We start from the raw sequence: 27,013 nt of genomic DNA, 5'->3' as shown, positions 1-27,013 counted from the left end.
AAGAAGAAAAAAAGAGAAGCAGCAGCAAGCACATCATATTGACTGTGTGTATATTCACACTGGCTTCCAATCCATGGATAATTACCCCTCAGAGATCGTGTGCTATGTACAGTATGATGATGGAATTATGCACTTTAAAGAGCTTTAGTGAGCCTCTTAGGATGCCAATTTATTTCCCCTTTTCTTTCTTTTTTTCCCTTTCTTTTTTTTTGCGGCAAGTAATGATTTTTAAATGCACATGACCTGTCCTCAAAACCCAAGTAAGGCATGTCAGTGATGTTTTGTCTCTGGGTCTCACTTTTTTTGAACTGATGCAGTAGAAGTGTACCCATGAGATGAAATTGCATGGTCAGAGGATCTCTTGGGATTGCTGATTCTCATTAGTGAGGGGAAAGGCGAATGGAACTTAAAAGTTACTCATTCTATTTGGCAGCAGGTACCCAAATTGCAATTCCTGCAAGGAAAAAGGGCTTGAAAGAGACTGTGGGTACAAATCCATAGGAAAGCAGGCTTTGCTCTTTTGGCTGATTGTGGATCATCTGACCTGAACGCTTAAGAACCAGGTGTGGTGGTTTCTCTGACCTCTTTGTCAGAGCCAGTTCAACTGTTTTGATTTGCAGTTTCACACACACTCACAAAATTAAAATATTGCCTATACATTTCAGCCTAACTTGTTTTTGGCAAAGTGATAAGCAAGTAAAAAACAGGGCCTCATCGTAGGAAGTGTCAAGCCATCTTAATTTTAGGCAGAAATACCAGCTCCTCCTAGAGGAAAAGAGCCAGTCCATAAATAGCTCCCAACAGATCCTTTACCCARGCAGACAAAAGGGTGTGACGTGCAGGAGTTGCTGCTAATGCCAAATTTCATCTTTCCAGTGGGAATGTGTCACCTGGGTTTGAGTTTGYCTAAGGTGTGACTTGGTGTTCAGGYAGGAGTGTTCATTGATACTCAGTGATCAGCTCCCCAGATCCTTTGCAGCTYGTGGGAGAACATCTCCACAGGCACTGCCAAAGGGGTTCAAAGGGGAGGTACCTGTTGAAACACAACCATGGGGACTGAGCTTGYGAGGCTGCTGGACTCCTTGTTCTGGGACTGCAGCTGCATTTATGGATTATTATCTTTTGCTGACACCTTTAATGAACGTTTAGTAACAGAAGGGGTGCTACATACTATTCCACCAACCTGGACCWGCAGGTTCTTGTGTTAAAGTGAGGGCTCCCAAAGACAATTTGTTGCCCAAAAAAAGACCTTTTAACGGGTAATGATAGTAGCAGCCGTGAGGTCCCCACAGCTGCCCTGCTCATGTTCAGAGATGAATGAAGGTGTGCCTGGGAGTGCTCCCAGGAGTAGGTTTGTGTGTACAAGCCAGCCCTCTCCTGCCACCCCGCCTTCCTCAGGGCCCTGTGTCCCAAGAGGTGCAGTGTCCCTGTTGTCCCCCTGTAACCTGGGCTGCAGGAGCAAGAGGTCATTCTGCCTGCCATCCATCTGCCAGCCTGTGTGGGGTGGTTGGACACTCCTACGGAGTACCTGAATTTATGGGCTATGTTTGGGGAAGCCCTGAGCAAGTATCAGATGCCTCAGTGTACACACCTCTTGTGTCTCTGACATCCTGACTCCTCTGGATRATGCCAAGTGGTGCTCAAAGCCACTCCCAGCCCCTTTCTGCATGGTCAGTGRTAGCCTGAGCCGATCCACCTTGGTGTTCAGTCCTGCAGTCTCTGCTCTGTCTGGGCACAGCAGTGCATGGGGGATCTGCTCAGRGCTCTTGGGTGCTCTGGTGAAAATGTGCTGGGGGCTTTTCTTGCCTCACTGGGCAGTAGGAGAAAATGTGTTTGTGTCCCTCTTGTTACTGTTTTATTTTAACTTGGGGAGACATTCTTCACTCATTAGAGATGTAAATTTTAGGTACCTAATTGCATGTTTTACTTGCSAAGTCTCTCCAGTCCCTTTCTTCCATGATCCCACCACCCTCTTCCCTTCTCCCTCCCTTAAATATGTGTAGATGATGAATAGCAAATCTTCTCATAGAATTCTTCAGGAATATTTAGTGTAGGGTTTTGCTTTTGTTTGCTTTTCTGGTGACTTGGAGATGGCATGGTGAGAAAAGAAACATGTGAGCTAAACCTGTTGGTTTGAACATTGTGTCAGAAAATATCCATAAATTGCAAGTTACTACACAGATGTATAGATTTAATGAGACTGTGTAATGCCATTTATTTATGCTAAAGAATCTGACACATACGGTACTGAAAAAAGTTAATACTCTAAGAGTTATTTTATATTTTTCCATTGCCATCTGTCACTGCCTACATAATAATGATACAGGTGAAAGCCTAGCACTGCTTTAAAAAAATCAGAATGAATAGTCATTTAAATGTCTTGCTGCTTTAATAGCTGGTGTGTTTTAAGTTGTGGGAAGGAGACAACAGAAATACCTTCCCCCCATTTTTAGTATATTAAAATTTGGGTTTAAACAGATTTGGATTCTTGAAGTGAGTTATGAAAATGGAAAATTATTATAAACTGTACTGTCCTTTAAATCTGGAAAAGTGAAGGGACCAGACCAGATGCTGCCATCCTTATACCATCAGTGGCTCTTAAGAGTAGCCTTTTCATGTTCATCTTGWGATATGGATGAATTTATGTGCTCTAAATTCTACCTTAATGGGCTGCACTCAGTACTGCTGGGGTCTCGGAACAATGTGCGGGTCTTCCCAGATCCCTAGATCCTTGTCCCCCAAATTTGAATTTGCCATTTGAAATAATTTTTAAAAACCCAAAACCAAGTAAGGACATAATTTGAAATAATTTTTTTAGCCACCTCAGGTAAAAATGCACATCTCAAATCAGCACTGTGCTGACAGAAGTCAGCATTTACAAAGACACTGGCTTTTAAGAGTTCTCCTTCAATGTTGTGTAGTCATACCATCGTTAGGCAAAGCTGCTTTCCCTTTTATTTCTTTWAGTTATGCAGGAGTCCAGCCCAGCAGTGACTGTGAGGTGCATGGGAGAAGTCCTGCACTCAGGTGTTTTCAGTGATCCAGGGCTGCAAATGGACCTGGGCAYCTGCCCATTGCTTTGCAGCAGCCACCTGCCTCCCGGGGTGCAGACAAGGCTTTGGCTCGAACAAATACATGAAACAGGTTTTGTTGTTCGTCTCATTTTTACAATATAGTGACAAAGACAGAAAATATTTTTGTGGCAGGTGCTTATCCTATAATTTTSCATGGGTTGATGAGTTGGGGAGGTGCCTTATTTAGAGGAGGAGGACACGGCTAGGTCAGGTTGCATTAAGATGATTTAGAGTTTATATAATAAGAAATAAATAAAACTTCTCCTGAAAGCTGTGAATGATGATGTATAACTTGGTAATGAAAGCCTTTCACTGATTTAAGATAATGTCTCTAGTGGTAAAAATGCCAGAAAATGAAGCAAAGTACCCAGCCCGGACCCAGAGAAATGATTCCATTTGCTTCAAACAATTTCTTCAGGTGTATTTTCAAATATAGTACAGATCCCTAAAGGAAAGTTCTTTATAAATGAAATAATCATTACTGCTATAATTACTACCCTTTGCGTATGCTGGAAAGCATTTTAGGAAGTCCTGCACTTTTTAAGAAGCAGAGATGACAATGAGTGAGCAATAAGGATTTGGTCTCTTCAAATGGATGTTATTAATCACTTTATTTTTGTTTATAAGGGATGATCCATATATAGCTGGAGTTTGTCTCCATTTTCCWTTACAAACTTCTAGTTCTGGTACCGTATAGAGCTCTCAGCAGCCTCTTAGCAAATTCACTTAGGGGTGAATGTTGTGTGTTACTGCTCAATGAGTGTATGTTTCTTCTGCTTCCTTATTAGAATCTGAACTGGTCTTAAAAATAAAAAAAAAAGTGTTCTTGGTTTAGTGTTTTGAGAGACAGAGTGGTTCACTACAGGACTGAGCCTTTATTTTTCCTCCTCTCTCTGCTTTTCAGTGTGCATCAGAAATAGCTCTGCTGAAGTAAAAAAGAGCTGTGGTAGGAGAGGAGACTGACAGTATTTAACACACACAGACAGTAAGAGACTCGCTTTAGGTCGGCAAGGGAAAGGCCGTGGGAGAGCACCCACAGCACTGAACCTGTCTCCTGCACTGCACAGTGACTCTGACATGGAACTTCACAACGAAAGGGGGCCCTGGAGAACTTGCTGAGCACCACAGCCCCCAGCATCACCTGCCCCTCGGAAACAAGCGGGAAATCATTCACACAAAGGCAGAAAGTCCCAGTGGCTGCAGCGTGCGGGAGGAGAGCAGGAGAGCATGAGGGCTGGGCAYGTCTCTTGTGAAGGCAGAGTTTGCCAGGTGACATTTGTCCAGAAAACTGTCTCGTGCAACAGCAAAAGGAGAGGAAAAAGGAAAATCCTGTTGCCTCTCACCCCATCAAAACAGGGGAAGAAAAAAAAAAAAAAAACAGTAGCAAATCAAATAAAGATATATCCAACAATTGCTCCTAGTCTGACCTTAGCGAAAAATCTGTAAGTCCAAGACTATCAGCTGAGTTAGTTTCTGCATCTGTGGAGGGGACAGCAGCTAGGAGCAGAGCACGGCTGTGTTCACTTATCTTGCCTAAGAATCAGATTCTGGCACTGCAAAAGGATAGGGGGAATGGGAACGGGAAAACTCCTCCTTGCACCTCTAGGGAATTGGCAGAAATCTTGTATTATGTTAAGCACAATATTTGTTGCACCATAATTCCTTTGTAAGCACAGGCAAAAAGGGAGGGGAAGGCTGGGTCATCAGGAGTACTTTTCCTACCCTGGGATATGAATACATGCCTCTTGCTTGTGTAAGTACCGCTTGCGTAGATGCATTTGTGGGTGAAATTTGGCCTGAGGTCTTTCTGGGGAGGAATCTTGCGACACTGAGCAATCATATATATTCAATTAGGAGTTCATACTCTTGCCAGATGGAGGTATGCAGCATGGGTGACTTGTGGTGAGCAAACAGTCATGCCTGAAGGCTGGGCATGTGGRGCAGATCCTGGGCGAGGTACTGCCATCCTTACACCAAAGAGCTCCRTACTCCATGTCCCAGCCCTTGGACTTCAGTGGGAATCTCACTGTGTGTGACCTTGTGTGAGACTGGAAGGATTGCTGCTTCAAAACATTTCTGGCATATGCATCATTGTAACCATCAAAATTGGGCCCTGTGATGGAAAAGAAATCTCAGCTCCTAATGCTGCTCTTGCTGGGATGCTGTTTGTTTAAATCAGAGCTGTTCCAGCTGTAACTGTAGTCTTCTCAGCTTGTATGGCCATTTGAGCATAAAAGTTGTTTCACAGGTTTCAGTGCTGCAGTTTTCATTCCTTGTGTCCAGCCCTGGAGAGCTGGGTTGGGAGAAGCCACGTGGTGATTTAGAACCATTGCTGCTGAAAGTGTGCAGTGACATCTGGGGTGCTGCTCCACRTCAGCCAAAGCTGGTTGCTGTGATGGCACAGTACACCTGGCCAGGGGCCTGATCCAGATGAAAAGGGTTGATTTTTCTCAGGAAGATGAGTTTTCAACCAGATTGGTGTAGCATCCGGTTCCATGAGCACTGATGCCAGTATAAAAGATGGAAGGGTGGGGATTGAGGAAGGATGGCAACCACAGTTTGTGTCAGCTAAAACCTGACTGAAGCTTGGCTTAGCTATGCAACAGCATCCTAATTTAAACTAAACTTGGGTGTAACAGACCTGTTAGTCTACACTTACTGCACACACCACCTCCAGAAGATATGAAATAAGTCTTCTGTTGCATTTAGTGAGAGTTTAAATTGACTTCAGAGGTAGCAAGCTTAAACCRAGATTCTTCAATGTGAAAACTAAAAATTTCTAAGGATCCCTAAATAAGCCGATCAGTTCTCACTGAATTTCTGGCGCATTAACCACCTCCTTGTGGGCCTGAAGAATCCCGTTTGTGGCATGCAGAAAAGGACTCGGCAGAAAGCTTCTAAAACATTCTCCTTTTTATTAGTTGTGAACTACTCGGTTTGATTTAACTGTTGTGAATGGGCAGAACCCTGTGGAGGTCACTCATGACAAGATGGTRTCACCATCCGAGAGTTGCCCAGGCTCAGTGGCCAAATCTTTGGTAAACAAATTTGACACCTAGCATTAGGMATGTCTATGATAGGACATTTTAGTACTTGATTTGAGAAAAGCGTTGGGTAATTCCCCTCTCTTGCAGGTGCCATTCACCCTCATTTGTTCCATCCAGATACAGCTTCACTTCTCTCTAAGCCTCCAGAAAGCTTCAATCTGCTGTGAAAGCAAAACTGGCTCCCTTGAAATACACCTTTCTAACCCTCAACTGAAATGTCTTCCATTTCTTTGCTGGTAGGGCGCTGTTGCCCACAGATGCCATTAAAGAGACAGGTTCCTTTCTCCTGAGCAGCAGATGCACTGCTGATGCCTTGAGCAGACCTCACTCTCCTTTTTCCTCAGTATCGCAAGCTTTGGAGTGATACCTGCTCCTCGGGAGAAGGGGAGACCTGCTCATTTCTTAGGAACTAAACAGTATTTGCTTAAAGTTATTTGCTTTTTAATGTCAACCTGTTAGCCAAGTACTTTGTGGCTATGAGGTGACAACAGAGCCGATTCTGTGCCCGGTTCTGCCGCTGCTTGGCTGGCATTCTCACCTCTTGTGTGCGTGCCTTTTAAGGCTTGCTGGTGCTCCCTTGTTTACACATTTAATAGCTCACAATTAAGCTGATATGAACTTGAAAAGTGTCAGTAACTAAGACCCAAATTCTACCAGCAACAAGAAACTCAAAGATTATGTTTTCTTTCACCTAAGGCTGTTTTGTACTATTCGAGGAGCAAAGTGTGTTTGAACATGCATTAAAGTTTCACTACGCTTCTGGAGTGATGTAAACACCCTCTTTAAGGACCCTTTTTGCTACCAGAGTGCTCTTAGACTGAACAAGAGCCAAGGATCATTGTTTCCAACTTCTGGCATTCCTTATCTTGAATTTTCAAAATCCATCAGGACAGAAGGGTTCTTCTCCCTCATCCTTTAACTTGCATTTTACAGAACACTCAATCGGTTTGCCATTCCAGTTCTTAAAATTGACTGTATTACAGTCATCATTCCTGAGTGYTTTTGATAGTGTAAAAACAGTGAGTTTAATAGTATAGGAACATGCCACCTCTAAGGCTTGTGATGTGTAAGAACTGGGTTCAAAACCTGTGAGAAACTGGGTCATTTTCTATTTGTCTGTAGCTGCCAATTAGCAATGTCATTAATCCACTGCCTAGGAGAAGTGCCTGATTAAAATAGACAGTGTCACTGACCACTGACAGGATGATATGCACCAGACTGTGCTGTAGCTGCCCGTCATTGTGCTGCTGTAGTTAGGGCTCGGCCTCATTTTCCAGAGGGAAGTAACAATTTTGTAATTTCTTTGCATCCSGGTGTAAAGCAGACACATCATCCAGGCTCTGAATGCTGCATTTTGATGTGTTCTGGACAGGGAACCTGGAGCAGCCCCCGGGGTTGCTGGTGCCCCACCTGGCACCTGCTCTCAGGCCACTTTGGTTAGAGACCATGTTGTGTCTGTGAATGTCCTTTGCTGTGTTCGCCCACGGAGCCATCCAAGGCTCCTCGGGGGTGGCAGCTTTGAATTTTTTCTCCTCAAGGATGGGTATCTGAAGCTGGGCCAAAGCTTTGTTTCCTGTTGGCGAGAGAAGGGTGATGGCGGAAGAGGCGTGGGAGGCCTTGAGGGGTCTGGCTTGACTTGCTGCTGCTCTGGGGGCAGGAGGAAGGGGCTGGTGGTGCATGGCTGCTGCCAGGAAGGGCCAGCCTYCAGCTGGAGACCACAAACCCTTGGTGGCAGTGGCCAGCCTGGCTCTCCAAGGCCACAGACAAAATAAGCATTGACCTAGGACAGCAGACAGTGGAGCAGACAGAGGGGCACGGTCCTGCTGCCTTCTCCCTGGTGTGTTGGACAGGAGGAATTTTGTTCCGCACTGGGAATTGCACTCTTGTTTGCTTGCTTAATAAAAAGCTGTCCRGTGCTTTAATTTACACTCCACCTGGGATCAAATCTCTCAGCAAGACAGAAGGGTTCTTTTCCCTCAGATCTCACTTTTGAGGGAAAAATTTCCGTGACAGAAGATGAAATACCAGGAATGTTTATTYTAGGTGGACCTTCCAGCTTCTGGTTTGTAGCCACACTAATTTGTGGGTGAAGGAAATATTTTTGTACTGAAAAGTTCCCAAGAAGCTGTTTAACAGGGAATTGGAGTTTAATTGGCACTTATGAGACATTAACAATAACTGTATTCAATTTGGCCACTCAGGATAAAGTGTGATTCAGGATCAGCTGGTTGGTGTACTGAAATTAAAAAAAACAAACAAACAAACAAACAAACAAAAAAAAACCCCAAAATAAAGAAAAATTAAAAAGAAAGCAACATTACTTTAGGTACTGGTGAACATGTGCTGTTGGCTGTGTATTTGTAGGTAGATGCTTTTGTGGTGCTTGTCTTTGGTTTTCCCCRAAAGGTGTTCTGCTGGACTGGGAAAAAGTAGAAGGAACATGTAATAACTRGAGGGAAATGGTTTGACTCCAAGTTCATGCTTTTGCAGTGAGCTGGATTACAGTTTATCCCTGCTATCTCTTTTGCTGTGGGTTTTTTTTAGGGAATGTCCCAAAAACTTTCAAAAAAAGCCCCAACAAAATCCATTTTCTTATTTATGCTTTTACCAGCATGTGAACAAGAAAGGCAAGGGGACACAGAGTGAAATTTGATGTGGAGCCTTGTGTGCAATGCAGGATAGCCATCAACATCCCTTGAACCTTTCTTTTTCCTTTGCAGCAGAGTTCATTGTGCTCCCTGAGTGCTGTAGGTGAAAACAAAGACWGTGCCGCTGCTAAATGATTGCAGCTTCCGAGGCTGGCTGAGAACAGAGAAAACAAACTCTCTGCAATTTAAGCTCCTGTTTGCATGCAAGCTACACACAGCCTAATATGTACACCCGTATGATGTAAGGCAGTGGAGTGACCTGATTAGCAAACGAGCTGAGGAGATCCCTGCTCCCCTCCTTGGAGACCTGCAGCGGGTCCCAGCTGGAGGAAACCTTTCCACAGTTACCAGAGGGTTTCTGAAAATGGCAGTGGCACTGCTCTGTGTGCACAAAGGTGAGGCAAGGAGGAAGAACAAACAGCCTGCACAGCTCCATAGAATATCTGGGATGCTTTGAAGGATGCAGAGTGAATTCCTTGGGCTTTGTGAGCTCYGTGTGCCGGAGTTGTGGAGCGCTCTGTGTGTGGGGAGGCTGTGCTTCAGCAAACGGCTGGCGCCGTTTCGTTGTGCTGCTTATCCTGTTGCATGAAAGCATCATTCAGCAGAAAGAAGTGCAAGGGGRAGGGAGATAAAGTAAGTGGTCTTCCCATTTGTAAGCTCTTGCAACTTTGTTCGTATGTGTGCTGAGCAGGCAGAGCTCCACAGCTGTGAATGGGAAGTTGTGGTGCTCAGCACTAACTGCATTCAAGTGTTTATTATTCCAAATCAGAGAAAGACAAAAAATTTATATACGTAAGAAGACGCATAAGATCCAAGACTTTCTCTCTCTTGTGAGTACATATAAATATGCAGAATTGGGATGTGGCTTTTGGATTTTTTGTGCAGTACTGTGCCAGGAGGACGTGCAGGCTTGTGGCAGCAACCTGGAGTTTTAGGTGAGGAGCACAGGGCACTCTTTTCTGGCTCCGCGGTAGCTACTTGTGTGGCCGAGTGTATTAAATCCTACTCCTGAAGCCAGCGAACCGTTTCTTTGGGCTTCATTCTCAGACTTGCTGAATAACCCAAAAGGCTGCTATTATTGGAGGGAACTGCCATTCCTTAGCTCTGAAAGTGGGCTGTCCATAAATYACCAGTGTGTGCTTTCCATGGGGAGGTGGGTCAGAGACCTCAGCTCTCTTCCCTGTCAGCCTGCGGAGCTGCCAGAGCTCCTGCTCTTCCTCCTTTCTGCTCAGCCCCTGCACGAGGGTAGATCCTCCTGGTCAGGAGGCTGTTGGCTGTGCCACTTGGGCTTGGCACCAATGCAGGGTGGCTTTCCATGGCTTCTCTTGCTGTCTGCTGGGGCCGGTCCCCTCCTGCTCCCCAAGCAAACAGCCTCCTCTTGACCTGTTTCTGTCCCCAGACACTGCCTGGGGCCACGTCCTGGTTGAGCTCTCAGTTTGGGCTGGTTTTTACCTTTTTAAGAACAATAAATCAATCCCTGTGGCAACAAAAATATTAATTCCCTTCTCTAAGTGTTGCACTCAAATATTTTGTAGTCACAGACCTTTTGGATGGCAGTGCCTGTGCTGATGCTGGTTTGCTGTGATCTGATCTGGCAGTGTCCTTGCTCTGGATGGGCTTTGCTGTAATAGTACTTTCTTTTCGTTCCTTAGCTCCCATTAGTGCCTTGATGAGTAGTGAAAGATGTTTCTACAGTTTTATGATTAAAAAGAAACATCTTACCGTTGCTTGGTCTCTGGTGCCTTTACCCKGTTCATTATGCTTTTCCTGGGAGTAAAAGCAGTGATTTAGATTTGCAACATCAACATCAGTCTCTGAACCCTGTGTTTTCTGGGAAGGGGAAGAAAAAAGGATGAAGGAGGAAGTCTAAATAGCAGGGTTTTTTTTTTCTGGCATTTCCAGGCCAGCTGTTTGAAACTGTGATGCCTCACAGTGTTTACTTATAGCTCTGTCATTGGGTTCCTGGACAGGGACCCTTTGGCAGCTGCCAAGAAGTACATCTGGCCGGAGTTTGGGCACACCGGGCAGACCCAGGGCACACATTTGTKCTCCAGGTCACTGGCGCTCGTGCCAATGGCCTTAGCACAGAGGTCAAAGACTGCTTAGATATGAAGGCTGAATCGCCTCCTTGTTAAACCCCTCAGCAGGATCAAGGCTTAGGGAAGCAGACACGTGGGCTTGCCTTCTGGCTGACACTGTGGATGGAGCCTGTGACTCTGGGATGGGCCTTTTGGCAGGTTTGACCAACTCTTGAAGAGTCSAAATGGGGCATCTGGTGATTAAAACACCCCTGCACTGACACCCCTTTGCCAAAAAGCCTGGTATTTGTTTTCTTTAAAAAGTTGCTGATCCCACAAGCTCTCAGTGGTTAGAGGAGGTTTATCCTGTCACCTGAGGATCACAGAATCAGCGGTGAGCCCGTCAGTCTCACTAGACAGATGTGAAAGATCTTCAACTGCACGTATTTCACTTGCAAATATAAATAATCCAGCACTGTAGGTCTCGCTGCAGCCCTGTTTGCCTTGGCAGTGTCCCATTGACGTGAATCAGAAGGTGGGAGCAAGAAAGCACTGGAGACTCATCCAGAGCCTGGTCTCCCCTCCATCAGGGAACCTGTCCGTGCAGGCAGGGTGATTTGGAGATTACTGGCACAGCCCACAAGCCCAGTTTCGCTGGATCTTTGCATTTGGAACAATCCTGCTTTGTTTCCTTGCACTGTGCCTTTGGGAACCCTGCCTCTCAGGGCACTGGGCAGGAGAGGCCTGGAAGGAGCAGCTCTGGCTTTGTCCTATGCTGCTCTGGCTTTGGCTCCTTGAGAGGAAGGCAGCTCTTGTGGTTCAAGCTGAGGAGCAGGAGGTCAGTTCTTTCTCCTGCTGCATYTCCACAACTTTTAGCAGGTGTCTGGATTATGCTGTACCTGACTTCTTAGGCTTTAAAATAGCTGTAGGAATTAGGAGTAACTTGTGATGCCATCACCACCATGAGGCTCTCATGATGGGTTTGAGCCTCAAGGCTGTGACTTAATATTGTTAACAGTAAATATTTTCTCATGATAGTAGTAGTTGAGAACTTATAAAATATATTGGTTTAATTTTAATTTTTTTATTATTTTTTTAAATTTCAGCAAATTCAGTAAAGCTAGAAATGCAAAGTGATGAGGAATTTGACAGGAAGCCCCTGATTCATGAAGATATTATCAGAGCTCACGATGAAGGAAGCAGCCTGGAAGAGCCCTTCATTGGGAGTAACGAGATGGTGGATAACAGAAAGATCCAGGAGCTATCAAGCGATGGAGGAATCCGGCTTCCCAATGGTAAACTGAAATGTGACGTCTGTGGCATGGTTTGCATTGGGCCCAATGTGCTAATGGTACATAAAAGGAGCCACACTGGTAAGCAGCTGAAAGAAAATCTGTGGCGATGTTGATGTTACCTGACAACTCTTTTCTCTTCCCTTTTCATTCTTGGGGTCGCAGGAGCCTGGGGAGGGGAAAAATGGRTTTTGTTGGTTTTGTTTCTCTTTCTGCTTTCCAAATTCTGGTGATGCTCTCTTGCTGGCAAGCATGGTGCTTCCTTTACTTTGATTTCCAGCCTTTTGTTCTTAAAAGCAGTGCAAAACCCTGGAAATTGCTTTTGTTACTGTTCCTCACTGGGGCAAGATGGTGGTAGTCATTCTCTGGCTTGAGGGGCGGGGGTGGGTGGTGGTGGTGTTCRTTGTGTGTGCATGTGCAAAGCTTTTGAGCCTTTAAGGGGAGTCTTAGATGTTCTTCCACTGGAGGTGCTCCCGGGTGGATGAGGCCAGCAGCTTCCTGGGGATCTCACACTCCTGTAAGCACCTGGGCCTGGGATGAGCAAACCCTGCAGGGGACACTCATCACCCAGTAATCCTTATGCTGGGGTGGGCTTGCTGCTCACTGTGTGACAGCTCCCTCAGGGACACCTCAGCTGAGCCACTCACCTGGCTCCCCCACACCATCTCAATACCATTGGAGCATTCAGTGTTCTCTCCCAGCATTTGTATTTTTATTACTACTAGTGCTATTGCTGTTTGGGGTCCCAAACAGCTTACCAGGCTTGTGGGTTTGAGAATTCAAGAGGCAGAGGGCACCTCTGCAATATGCAGATTGGGTGGATCTTTGTGAATTGAAAAATTATGTCTTGAGCTTAAACCAGGGTATTTCAGGGAACTTATGGCCAATGTGGTAAAATGGTGTGCCCAGGAAGCTGGTACTCATTCCCCTGTGCTGCCCACTCCTCAGGTGGGAGCAATAGTCACCTCCAACAGAAGGACGGGTGGTRCCAGAAGATGATGCTCTCTGCTCTTGCAGCAGTCTACCTTTGATTCTAAAAAGCACTTAAGCTTGTGCTTAACTTTTATGAGATTTAAGCACATGTAAGTCACCTGAAGGGCTTCAATATAAGCTTAACTTTAGATACACACTTAAATCTTATTAAGGTTAAGCACRGGTTTTTGTGGTGGAGCCTCAGCAGGTGTTTGTATTTTTTTTGACAAAATTAGAGATACTTTGCTTTTTACCTTTGCTGTTATTTAATGGGATGAGATACTCACATTGTCTGAGATCTGTGAATATATATAACAGAAAAGTGGAGTTTTAGAGTAGAGGAAGAAAGACATTGTGTAATCCCTTTGTAAACCTGGTAGTTTGCAGTCAAGTAGTGTGCTCTTGATGGGCAAGAAATCAATAGAATTTCTGTACAGAGGAATAATAAATATATATTACATAGTTAATCTCCTGTATATAAGTTGTATTGATAATAACTTGACCTAAGTGTGTAATGCAAAGCATGGCAGTATCGTTTATGATGCACTCATGATTTTAGACAGGAATTACGAGRGGGGAAAAGCATTAGCTGGAATCAAAACCTTGATTAACAATTTGACGTGCTATTACTAGAAGAGGGAAAGAGAAACAAGAATGTACCAGACTGACTCTCCAGCTTTCAACCTCCCGAAAAGTTTTCACTGCTGCTTGCACATATCTGAACATATGTATTGTAGGTGCATCAGAGTCYGCATATTTGAACTCGAGCAGCTAAACTAGCTGTGCTAAATTTAGATTTAGGTACTTAATTAAATGGTCTGCATTTCTGAGATCCTGAATAGCTGGTGCATCTTTTAAATAYAGGCAAGCTGCCTTTTTCCTGTTAAAAAAGATGTGTAAATTCAAAGTGAACGGAACAAAATCTCATCTGCGTGCGGGCAAGGCGGCCGTCTGCGGGTGCATGGGCAGCAATTGCATAACTGGTAGCTTTTTCCTTCAGGCTACTGCTGGTTCCTCGGAGAGCTCTGACTCTTTTCCCATCAGAGCAGAGGAGCTGGGATGTACTGTTCTATACAGATGATTTCAAGCATATAGAAATGGCATTTCTKTTAATGTGCAGCTCCATGCTCTGTTCTCAGCAAACCAGTTGGCAAATTTTGCAGAGGATTTTTTTCTTTCCACTTTGTTTGTTTTCTAATACGTGCTGCTACTTTGCTGTCCACAACAGAAGTTTGCTTGGATTTCCACATCCTGAATTTTAAGGAGTATTTTTAACATACTGGTATCTATCTTGTAAAGTGCAGTATTTTAAAATATGTTGCCACTTCCTCAGCAGCAGGGTGTGATGGGCTGGCCCCAGCTCTGGAATGAGCCCTGACCTGTGGCTAGTCTGGTTTTGCAGCCCAAGGGAGAATGGTGGAGAGAAGGAAGGTTGTCCCTAGTGAGTGGAAACGGATGACATTCTTTATCAGCTAATCCAACTGGCATGTACATCCCTACCTCTCAAAGCCAATTTAAGTGTGTTTTGGGAGCTGAATCTTGCCTTACTCTCCTCTTTATCTGCACACAACCAAAGCACGATCTGGCCAGTTGTTTGCATTGGCAAAAGCTGAAGTCCTTTTCCTTTCCCCGAAAACCTGTCAGCATTTTATGTAAATCACCCAAAATGTTGTGGTCCTTAGCAGAGGCTGTAATTTCTGTGTGTGCTGAGATGAGTGTGGCTTTCCTTGCACGGGGTACCCAGGCTTGGCAAGAAGCTGTGCTGTAGGCTTTGGCTATGCACAGGAAGGGTCACTCTCTGCTCCAGCCATTATTCCTCTGTTCTGAAGAGCAGTTGTCTTCCCTGCCACATTATGGTGGTTCATTCAAATGGATATAGGGGTGGGAAAAATAGTCTGTGCTGTGGATGAGGCCAGAGTAGGTGAGCTCAGTGTCCCATCTCTGATCCTGGTGTGCAGTCACCCCTTCCTGCAATAGACCAAGCTGGGGATTGCCCATTCATCCCTCAGATCGTGGTCTAAGTTATGCTCTGGTTTGTGGAACTTCCATCACAGGGCCCGTGGCACTACTGATTCTGCCAAACGCAGCATTTCTCTGAAAAACTGTTAATTGAGGTGAAGTTTTTTTGTAATCTGCTTGGGCACTAGGAGAAAGCCTTTTTTTTTTTGTCAGTGCTGACAGAAAATAAATAAAATGGTTGGTGTGGGAATTAAGCGTCATGCAACCCCTGCATTGTTGAGCAGGGTAACCCCCTCCCTCTTGTGCCACGTCCTTGTGTCATAAAAATAGCATGTGTTGTGTTCCATTTTTTTGATCTTTCCCATACTACATTCTTTTTGGCCAAATTTCATATTCCACAGCACATTCCTCAAGTTGCAGGATCTTTATCAGAGTTTTTTGTTACTTCAGGGGATGACTTGGTCATTTAATATTGCCATTGGATGCTCCAGGGGTTTGTGCTTGGGGATGTAGAGGGAAGGAGAAGGAGATGAGGCAAATAATCCAGGTTTTTTTCAATAATGAAGAGGAGCTTGAATGATTTCTTGCCTCTTTATGCTTCCTGCTGTGGGCTTGAATTAAAATTTCCTTGCTCATTGTTTTTGGTAAAGCAGAAACCATATTCTTGTACAGCCATGCTGATGCTTCTGTGCTCTGTGAAGCCCACGTGTTGTTCTCCCTTCTGCTGTGAATTGTGACCTTTTTCATTTTTTTTTTCCCTCTGCTATAATGTCCAGTTTATACAGTTCACAGCTAGTTTTTGAAATATTTTTCAGTTCTAAGGATAGAATCAGGGGATAGTTTGGTTTGGAAGGGACCTTAAAGTTCATCCCATTCCACCCCTTGCCATGAGCAGGGGACACTTTCCACCATCCCAGGTTGCTCCAAGCCCTGTCCAGCCTGGCCTCGGACACTCCCAGAGATGGTGCATCCACATCTTCTCATCCTCATTTTTCTATAACACGCAGAGGTTAAATGCTTTCTCTGTGTGCGTACAGCAGGTGYGTACAGGCAGAGCACGGTCTGGGCAGAGGCAGTGGGGATGTCAGCTTTGCCCCACCCTCACTCTGGGCTGCTGGTAGGTTACCTTTAGGCTTTTTGGGGGGTGTTCACTGCAGCACATTCTCAGATCTTTGCTTGGACTCCACAAGTGTTCTGGTACCGCAAGTCCGTGAAATGGTACCGGTTATGTAAAGTCAGTTATATGCCCATGAGGGAAATGTTCAAGTTCTGCTTTAGCACTGCTTTAACACAGTGGTGTTATTACTGAACATATGCAACCCTGGAACTCTGAATGCAATTGAATTTTTTCATGCAGAGTTCAGGTTTTTAGGACAGAAAGTAATAAATAGGGAAAAGCCCAGTTGCGCTGCTCCATATAAAAGACTTCTATACCTAAGCGGCTAACCAGGAGCAGATTTAAACAAATGGTCATATTAACATGTTGTGATGAACTCCACTTGACTGCCTCTCTCATTTTGCTAGCAGAAAGGGTTTATTTGCTTTCATTTCTAATTTGTAACCTAGTGCAGCCTTCCTCTCTCTTGCAATGTTAATAGATTTGGCGCTAAATCAAAGATTGTAGGGCTAAATTTCTGAAAGTCCAGTTTGCTACTTAGGTTCTGAAGTCTAATGTTTTGAAAAGTCATCTCACTATTCTAAGCATAAGGAAGGGGAGGTGAGACTTTTGGAATTGTTCTGGGCAGAAGGATGTGTTTTACTTGCAGTACTCAATAACTAAACTCTTCTGATAGTTTTGCCAATTCACTTAAGAGATTYTTCATTCTTAAGAATGCAGTCATAAATCTGTGCAGAGGACAATTGAAAATTACCCACMATTTCCCAGGAATTTTACATGAGTAATTTGTCACTACTGGTTTATAATAAATTGCCTGATCTGAAAGCAGGTTTTTCCCAACAAAAAACCCTGCTAAAATTGCTGATTTCAGGAGCACCACTGATAATTCTCTTGTTTTCCTAGGACAGGTCAGAATCAGATCAGTGGCAGCATCTGATGAATCAAAAGAAATGTTTCATTTTAACTGAATATTKACAAAAAGTATTTTATGGAAGGGTGAAAATCAGTATTATTAGTAAGAGCAAATACTTTCTGATGGCAGCATGGGCACAGTAATTTTGTGTTGGAAAGAAAAAATCCTGTTTGAGAAGTACTTAAGCTATACTTTGCATATCAAAAGTATCTGCCACACAAAAAAGGTTGAGTTCCCAGATATACATTTAACCAAGAGGGACCCTGAAGTCCCACTGGACCTGGTTTTTATGTAGCACGATTGCTGCTGTAGGAATACCCTGGCCTTGTTATTGAGAACCAGCGCATTAATTTGTGAGTCACTCCCTTTGATTTCAAAGGGACGAACGTTAACAGCCAAGGCTTAGGAAAATCCAAGTCTCCTTGGTTGCCAGGTCTGTGGGCTCCTCATCCTCAGTCAAATTTCTGTTTTAATACAGAAAATAGCTTTGCAGCAAAAATATCACTGTTTTTCACTGGTCTGAGATTCGAAGAAGGATAAGTCATACTGAAACTTCTGTGCAGCACTTCCGTCCTGAGGCGGGAAAGACGAGCTATCGTGCAGGGAAGCTTCCAATTAAGCAGAAAAAGGAGATGGTTTGCTTTTTGAAACAACATTTGACATCTGTGGCATCCATTASTACCAAGTTAGTAGGTTCATTTGCCTGGTTTCAGGTTGTATCAGCCAGCCACCACTCGTAGCTTGTTCAGTGAAGTCTCCAGCCAGCTGTCATATATTAAAGATACTGTGAATATCACCTTTTAGCTGATATTTTGACTGTAAAATACTAAACCCGATAGATGTATTTATTTCTTAATTTACTCATTCCCTGGCACAAGCTCCTCTTACAAAGCCTTTAGGAAAGCTGATACTTGACAGCTCTGGTTTACCTTGTTTTGTCCATTCCTGAAGTAACTTTAGATAATTAAATGTCGCCTGCTGGGGAGCAAGGCTTTCTAGGCATTCCTGGTTTTGTGTGGCTTTGGACTCTAAATCTGGAGTTGAAAAGAAACATCTTTTTCCTTTGGTTGGCTGTCCCTCCCCCTCTTGCCACTCTGAAAGTCACTAAGTTGGAGGGCTTTCTGCCCTGGTTTAGCTCAATAATGGAGAAGAGGCTCAATACTTAAAGTAGTCTAAAAGYATTTTGCAGTTATGTTGCAGTCACGTAGTTTCTTGTGCTGAAAAGCACAGAACTTGCTTGGTCAACTTACAGCAGAGTTCATATTTTGATAAGTCAGTGTAAATACACAGAGTCAAGAAGTAAATACATACCTGTAAGTGGTGGGGAGCACACTGTGCTTGTAATTATTACCATCCTGGAGTAATGTGTGCCACATTTAATACRTCTATAGTTCCTGGTATGTCTATGCTGCCGTCACCCCAAAAAACATTTTAAACTCAGGCACCAGCATGTAGAAAAAAAAAAAAAACCCTCTGTTTAAAGACTTCTTATGAGTAGATACTTAGTTTGAAGTATGATTGATTTCACCTTAYGGAAAAAAATAGAGTTTTCACAGAAAAGTAAGGGAGGAGAAAAAGGACGTCAAGGTTGTTATTTTGTTACTGGGAAGTAATAATTCTGGAGAACGGTTTACAAACCTACCAGGAAAAGGCAGCAGGAGAAATAATGGGAACACAGTCTTCTTAAGGCATTGAAGTGATAAAGAGGGCTTGTTTGCTAGTATCTGAGTGGGCWTCAGACAGCACAGTTCTTGGAAAACCAACAGAACCTTCTTGCTATTCAGTCGTTACGTCTCTTTGTGCACCCTTCTATTGGATAATGGCCTCTCAGATTAGCTGTGCTAAATGTAAAAGCTGCTAATCAATAGCACGAAGGTGTGACCAAAATTGCATCCCACAAGCCTGCAGCTTAAACAAGGAGCTGGAATCGAATGATTGGACAAAAGTGTAACAAACAGATCAAAGCAGCTATTTACCCGGAATGAAGCCAGTAGAAATGAATTCAGGCTGCCTTTAAATAGATACAAAGGTTATTTAAGGTAAAATGTGCTATTGGAGCGGATTCTGTCTGTTGCAAGAGAGGAGCAGACTACGGGTGACTTTGTGGTGAGTGTTTTCATGTCATCTTTGCCATCAAACTGTAGTGCAGTGACTATTTGAATTTCTGACTGAAAGCTTTCAGCATCTCTAGAGCAGCCAGTTTTTTGAGAATACCTGCTCGTATGTGGCTTCCAAAATGTCAGAGAGAAGTGGGTGATGTAGTGGGTAAAACACAGTAACTGCATAATTTTAAATACAGCAGGAGTAAAAGGAAAGACTTTAAACTTGGTAAGAAACGTGCTGCCTTCTTTCATGTTGTCATCCTGAAACTGAAGCTATCATTCCAGAGCACTCAGAAACGTGTCAAAGGAAAGGGTTTTGCCTGTTTTCTCAGACAGTGAAAGCAAAACAGAAAAGAAAAAAAAAACATATATTTTTCTACTGCCGTCTCTTTACATATCTGTTATGGACATTTTGAAATGATATAGAAGAAGATAATGGCTAATCAGATCCTTTAAGTATAGTGTGGGAGTTTGAAAGGGAAACCACAAACTCTTTATCAATTCTAATGAGCTCATGTTCAGTGTATTGGAAGAAGAGCTTTATGCCGTGATTTTTTTTTTAATCATTATTCTGTAATATTCTTGGTGAGATTGTAGGAACCTTAGCATCTCCTTGAGTACCTTTGCAGCAGCTTCAGATGTGATTTCAATCCCCCACATGTGAAATAAAGTTGCAGAGTATGGCATATGCATGGCACACCTTCTGCTGCCCTCCTGACAGCATTGCAGTCCTGCAGTGCTTTGAACCACTGACACAAGAATTGCTTGTGGACTTCTGTAAGAGCTCTCTCCCTCCCTCTCCTATTTGACTCTCCAGATGTATTTTGGGCTTCACAATACACACACATGTGAACTACTTTGACAAAAAAAACAGTATTCGTTTTGTCCATCAAGGGAGTAATTGTTTTAAAGGGATTTTAAAAGGCTTTGAAGAGATGTGAAAGCTCACAGAATGTGTTTGTTTTTCACGAGATCTGCTTCAGGACACTGACCTAAAACTCAGAAGGTCCCAGCAGGATTTGTCTAAGGCTCCACAATAGGTGATGCACTGAAAAATGTGGATGAGGTTGTTTACATCTGAAATCTGATGATCAAGACCGTGTTGAGCTGGAGCTCTAGTTGGTATAAACACTGGGTAATGCTTTAAATTGGAAGAGGGTAGATTTAAATTATGTATATGGAAGAAATWCTTCCCTGTGAGGGCGGTAAAGCCCAGGCACAGGTTATCCAGAGAAGCTGTGGCTGCCCCATCCCTGAAAGTGTTCAAGGCCAGGTTGGGCAGGGTTTGGAGCAACCTGGGAGAGTGGAAKGTGTCCCTGCCCATGGCAGGGAATGGAACTGGATGGGCTTTAAGGTCCCTTTTAAACCAAACCATTCTGTGMTTCTGTGATCTAAAGTCCAGCTGCAGTAAAGCGCTTGGACAAGTGGCCAGCACGAGTGTGTGCTTGTGGTCAATTGATTTGCTCAGCAGGACATAAGCAGATGATTAGAGCAGACTGCCTGCCCAAGACTGCTGTAACAGTCTGACTGTCCTCTACAAATGTTGATATAGAGTATGGTTTTGATAATGTTCCACAAAACCTGAGTTCATCAGGGCTTTTCCTCTAAATAATATTTTTTTTAAAGGTGGGGTTTTATTAATGAACCCAATCCCCACTATCTAAGGCAAATATGAAGGCTTAGCATTAAAATAAGCTTTGAATGTGTGTGTGAGTGTGTACGAACACATGGGGTGCAGTGATAGGGTCTAAGGTCTAGGGTTTCTGTGACTTTTTCATCAAACCAGTCTTTTTAATTTATGTAGAGTGCAAATTTGTTTATTTCACAGTTTAATGGTGTATGATTTTTTTCAACTTTTAGTACTGCCCAGAGCTTGCAACCGTGATCCTCACTTGCATCCATTCCCTCCATGTCACTCTAGCAGTGCAAAGCAGCCTTTAAAAAGGGCTGTCAATTAAAGTATAATGCAAGCMAAAGGTTTGATTTGAACCAAAGACCTAAACACCTTTGCTAAGGTCCAGTTGTTATGATCAGTTCTAAACTCATGTGGATTGGACCTATACTAAATATAAGTGCAAAACYATAGAAGTAAATACTGCAAAACCACAACTATAGATCTGAATTTTCAGCAGAGCTCATCTTTTATAAAGGATAGAAGCTCTGAGGTGAAGAAGTTTCAAGAAAACCAGGAAGCATTGATCACCTCAGGGAAAGAGCCTCAAATCACTATTGGAGGCTTTGCCCATTGTGCAAAAGAAACGGCCTCTGACTTTAGAGGTGCCGTGTGATGGTGGTGGTGGGGACTGTACCCCTGTGCAATGGCACTGGTACAGAGTGGGAAAGTGGCCTCTGTGCATCCTCCGATGTGTGTTGACAGCTCTCTCCCTTCCCCTTCCCTTCCAGGTGAACGCCCCTTCCACTGTAACCAATGTGGAGCTTCTTTTACCCAGAAGGGGAACCTGCTGAGGCACATCAAGTTGCACTCTGGGGAGAAACCGTTCAAATGTCCCTTCTGTAGCTACGCCTGCCGGCGGAGGGACGCCCTCACAGGACACCTCAGGACACACTCTGGTGAGCCCACCTTGGCTTCTCCTCACACTTCTTCCTTCCTTTATCACTACCGTCCCAGTGCAGCAGGTAGTGAAAATAAAGTGTAGCTCTGGGTCTGTACCATCCTCTTCAGAGAGTGCAGCTCTCAACTTTGGGAAAGCCTTGATGTGAATCAGAAAAGTTGTGGTTCAGCCACACCTCTCCTTTTGTGTAACTGAGCTCCTCTGCTGATGCTATCGCATTTCCCTCTTAATGTCTCCTTGGGTGTATCCTGGCTTCGCTGGCAGATTGTTTTGACACTCTGGGCCCCGAAGTGGCTGTGAAATTCCAATGATCACAAAGAATAACTGTGGGCTCTTGGAAGTCTGCTTTGCAGTTCATACCCATTTCTTCATCTAATAAATGCCATATGCTGGTTGAGTTCAAACTTGTTCATCTTTCAGCCCTCTAAAGCCCTCTAAATTGCATTTTTGATTCAGTTACATCTTGCTGTAAAGTCCTAGCTCATGGCAGCCACAGCATTCACCCTGAAGCTGAAGGTGGTTGAAAGAGATGGGGTTTCTCTTGCCTTGTTAAGTGATAGGATCATGTCGGTATCAAGTCTACTTGATATAGTTTCTTGGTAAGTTGTCAAGAAATACCTGTCTCATAGCTTCATACTGGTAGTCATGTTGGAGYCCCAGCAATCGGGATCAGCTGTGGTTTTAGTCCCTGTCCCTGCACCAAGACGCTGCATTCTGCCCTCTTACTCATCTGTGTAGGACTCCTGAGTAAGATCTTGCTTTGGATCTCCTGAACACTCAACTTGTGTGTTGAGGCCACTGGTAAGAAGCTGTGTGTTTCATTGTTGAATGAGCCKAGATAATTGGACTGGTTACAAGTGACAGCATTGCAGATGAACTTCTTTGAGGAGCTAGCAAATGTGTGGCTATTGAAACACAGTGGTGGAAGTTCAACTSCAGGCAGAAATCCTGCATGAGCTTCCTGACTCTTCTACAGAGTCAACCTCATTTCAGGAGTTTCTGTTTTAGGAGTGCTGAGATGGTCTTAGGATACAGAGTTGTCTTGGCATTTCCAAGAATAGGAAAGGATAAGCTGGTAAGCTTCTCCAGGTAGATTTGGGAGCATGCAGGAGGCTGTACTGRTGGAAAATGCTGTCAGAAAGCATGAACTTCCAAGGGAGTACAGGAGTGGGACTAGGCTGGGAGAGAATKGCTTGAGTCAGACTTGATCTAAAAATCAGTAGGGAAAATGTCTGTGGAAATGTGAGCTGCAGTTTTCACACATCTGACCATAATTGCAGTTTCAACTGGAAATTTTTTAGAAAACAGAACACAATACAAATGATCACAATTAAAACAAAAAAAGAGTTGTAACCAAAAAAATAGCCCTCATTACCRAATACGGATATTGTGGTTGAAGACCTTACCAGAATATTAATATAAATTTTGTTACCTAGATACTGCCATTGATAGAGATTGTTCTTCCTGTGGGAAGAGCACATGGCTAATGGGTTCTGTGTTTTGCGTGAGGATGAAATGTAAAGGTGTGGGATTTTCAGAAGATATGTAAGCTGCTTAGCACGAGTTTTTCTGGAGCTCTTTCCCTAACTGACTTAGCCATGTTCTGGTCTGCTCAGTTTGTAATTTTAGGCTTTGTTTTCAGTGGAGAAAGTGTCACTTCTCTAAGCACTCAGCTACAGCAAMATTCAGCAGAGGCCCAGCAGGAACAGACAAGTGGTCCCACAGTACTTTTCAGGGCAGTTCTGAGAGCAGTGCTCACAGGTGAAGAGTTAAAACCTGGATTATTTCCCTAAAACGTGGCACCCCCCTGCACACAGGTGAATTGCCACTCTGGACGCAGGCATAGAAGCTAAGGYGTCTGTCCCTGCCCTAGAGGCAAGCTGGGCTGGCATATTCACACCTGGATCATGGAAAAGATGGGGGCGTGTTCCCGAGGGACTTTAAACAAATTCATATCAGCGGGCTATACAGGCACTCTGTGCTTTCTTAAAGCACACATCAGTTTGTAAGCAGGCCTGGACCAGGGTGCAGATCCAGCAACTGCAGAGAAGGTGTTTTACAACTTAAATGATTCTATKATTCTGTCAGTGTTTACATCTTCTGCTACTTCTGACCAGAAAAGAGAATATTGGATAAAATATAGCAAGAAGAGRTTGAAAACTGTTTTGAAATATGAGACTTCAAACCAGTTTCAATCTGGTACACTTAGCGTCTAAATTGAGGTGAGTCTGAATATATTTTTATAAGATGAAAGCTCTTTAGATCAGATCCTCAGCTGATGGAGATTGGAATTACATCCCCTAAGCAAAGAAAGTACTTCTGTTTTATACCAGCTGAGAATCTGGTGCATGTTTTCAAAAAGGCAACATCAATTTCCTTTTTTTTTCTGTTTCAATGTTGTATGTATATTCTTTTCCTCCGTAAATAAGAGTGCTATTAATAAAAAAATAAAATCAAATAGCAAAGCAAAACCTCTTAATTTTTTTCTCCCTCCCAAGAAGGTTTTAAACTACTGTGGATGGCAAATTATACAATAAAGGAATTGAAGAATTCTGTTTTATTTTTTTCCTCTCAGTTAGTTTGATTTGTGGATTTGTAAGCACTTTGCTTGTGTCACCACTTAGTGACATCTCACTGCTGCTTTTTAGTCAATTCTTCCTATGCTTAGTGCAGTTTTCACGGAGTACRACAAGAAAGGTAAAAAAATAAGAATATATCAATGCAAACAGAAATTAACAGAACCATCTCTGAGATATCTAAAATAGCTGGTACTTGCTAGTAACTTAAAAATAGTTACATCTTTTTTTTTTTTTGTCTTTGGATTGATGTTTATTCACGTTTTTTAATATTACTTCCTGTTGATTTAAAAATGTTCCTAAGCATCACAATCTACATTTTGCCTGCTTTTCGTGTGCAGAATAGTATCTTACTGTGTAAGTGTTCCCAGGCTGAGTGGTTAACAAAACCTTGCTTCTCATCTGTAATGCTGCTACTGCTGTTTAGCCCTAAATAATTAAGGATTTATCTTGCAGTGATTTACTCCTGCGATTATTTACCTTTTGTGGACATATGGAGTTCTGATGAACTTTATGTCTGTATTTTCCTCCCACATGCAGCTGCTTTGATTTCAGGAATATAATGATGCCTTCAGGACATTAGTGGGATAATGCCTGGGGARAGATTCATGCACAGAATTACAGTAAGAGTGGGCATGAACCTCAAGGTATTTACAGGGCTTTCAGGGGTTGTTTTCAGAATTAACTCCATAGTTCCACAACCCAGATAGTACAAGAGAGGTGCCAGAGAGGGATTCCAGGATGGGRATGTAAGGACAGGCTCTGGAGTGCTAGGGTAGAAGTTGGTAGTCCCCTCCTGAAGGGTGCACTGGACAAACCAGCAGGRATTAACTTCACCTTGCTTGGCTTTTGCTGTTTTAAAGGGAAAAATGTCCAGGCAAAGCCAATCTGCTGATGGCATTCACAGAGTAGCTGCTATCTTACCCTGAGACATGCCTGTCTTCTCYATCCTCTTTGAAACTGCACAACAAGACAATGGCAAAGACAAACTAGATGAGAGAAATTCTGCTGTAGGCAGTAAATGGACAAACCCCAGAAGTTTTAAGGAAGGCTGCTGATCTGACAGGTTAGTCTGATGGTTAAAGCCACCCAGATGTTGACCTCTATACTTTGAAAGATGTGGCAGCCTGATGTTGTTTTACCCCAAAAAGCCAGGCACCCTTAGATGGGCACATAAACTCCACAATTATGTTTTGGCATGGATTTCTCTTGTGTCTAAAATGGGGTCTGAGTCAGCCCTCCCCTTGTAATGGGGAGTTGTTGTAAACATAAATCTGTGTCAGTGCTTGAAGAAGTCAAGGCTGCTGTGACGAACAATCTGAAAGAGCCCACAGCAAACACAGGCACCTCAGTTTTCAGAGCAGAGCTTGGGCTGAAAGTCAGAAATGAGGGATGGAATCACTTGCTAAGGAGRAAACAAAACTCAGAAGAGATTCAGAAGCGAGAATCATCCATTCATTGCATTAAGGATGGTCCTGTGTGTCAGTTGTTTTGTTATTGAAAGACTGTCTTGTCATGTGTCCACACAAATGGTCCACATCAACCTTAATTCTGGAATTTCCTGATTTTTCTTTTTACTTGGCAGCTTCAGTCATGTTTCGTTACTGTGGGAGTATGTAAGTGTTATTCATATATGAAAGCAGTTTTACTGTCTGTTTCTTCCTAAAAAAATGGGTAGTCAGATTATTATTTTTTCACAGAAGATTGTCCTCACAATACATTTTAAAATTTGCTTCCAAGTTACTTCTTTCCTGCTTAGAAAGTGTCCCCCCCSCGCACTTCTTTTGCTTTTAACAAATATTTTTCTTCCCCCTTTTCCTCTTGTGTTGCTGCTGCACATTGTTTGTTTCTGCCCAGCTTTTCAATAGCACTGAACTAATGGTACCACTTTATTCGCAAAAGAAAAGCAGAAAGCATTTGTTTTGAAAAGAAAGGCTTAGGCAAAAACTCCCAAAAGCACAATCTTAGCAAACCATGTATACTGTGGAAGATAAAAGGTATGTATAATTAAAAAGGAAGATGCCCTGTTCATGGAAGCTCTTTCCATGTTTGTTGGTTTGCAAACCTGTCTTTCTCATCTCTGCTTGTCCATGAGGATTTCCCGGTCAGCCCTTCCTGGCTGACAGTGAGCCATCCGAGGTGTCCACCTGCCTGCAGTTGCATGGCAGAGCTGAGGAGCTGGATCCATGTGTGTAACTGTGCTCAAAAGTAGAAGGAAACTGTTCCCYAATCCTGATCACCTGCCTGCCTCAATACATGTTTGGGAGAGTCTCACCTCTGAGTGGTTCAGTTTGGCTGAAAAATTGGACGAACAAGTGCTGGAATACACAATGCTGTGCCTGAGTTCACGGCTGTCAAAAGCCAGTGAGAATTACTGAAAGAGCAGCAAGGATGGTTATTAAGAATAATGAAGAGTCARTGTTTTAAACTGCTCTTTTTCATCTTGAGGGAACTTTTGCCACTATTAACATCTCCACTCTTAAAAGGCCCAGTATCTACTCTGTAACCSTGTTTCTGAGGATGGGAATGTAATAATTAGATGAATCTTGTGATCTGAAGTTCTCATTACACTCTGAACTGTACTGACTCAAACAATTCATGAATAGGGAAAAAAATTAAAAGTGGACATATAGGATTCTATCTGTGAAAAATCAAATGTGTCTGTGRAAAGGCAAGGGGATATTTTGCATACAAATCCCATTTCTCCAAATAGCAAAYAGCG

The 27,013-nt window shown here is 43.3% G+C and overlaps 1 protein-coding gene across 2 annotated transcripts in view; it reads left to right on the top strand.

The window, feature by feature from the left end:
* Window positions 1–27,013, top strand: part of IKZF2 (IKAROS family zinc finger 2) — a 114,021-nt gene that overhangs the window by 49,546 nt on the left and 37,462 nt on the right. The window contains exons 4-5 of one of the 2 annotated variants that reach the window (XM_057389871.1): window positions 11,894–12,160; window positions 21,546–21,713. In XM_057389871.1, coding sequence (XP_057245854.1) covers window positions 11,894–12,160; window positions 21,546–21,713 — 435 coding nt within the window. The remainder of the gene's footprint in view (window positions 1–11,893; window positions 12,161–21,545; window positions 21,714–27,013) is intronic. The other variant, XM_057389872.1, reaches the window with a different exon arrangement.

The sequence above is a fragment of the Malurus melanocephalus genome, unplaced genomic scaffold (assembly GCF_030028575.1).
Source record: "Malurus melanocephalus ecotype Western Australia unplaced genomic scaffold, MMel_1.1 scaffold_20, whole genome shotgun sequence".
Lineage (NCBI taxonomy): Eukaryota > Metazoa > Chordata > Aves > Passeriformes > Maluridae > Malurus > Malurus melanocephalus.
The sequence above is the reverse complement of the archived record's forward strand: the minus strand, read 5'-3'. Positions and strand labels throughout refer to the sequence as shown.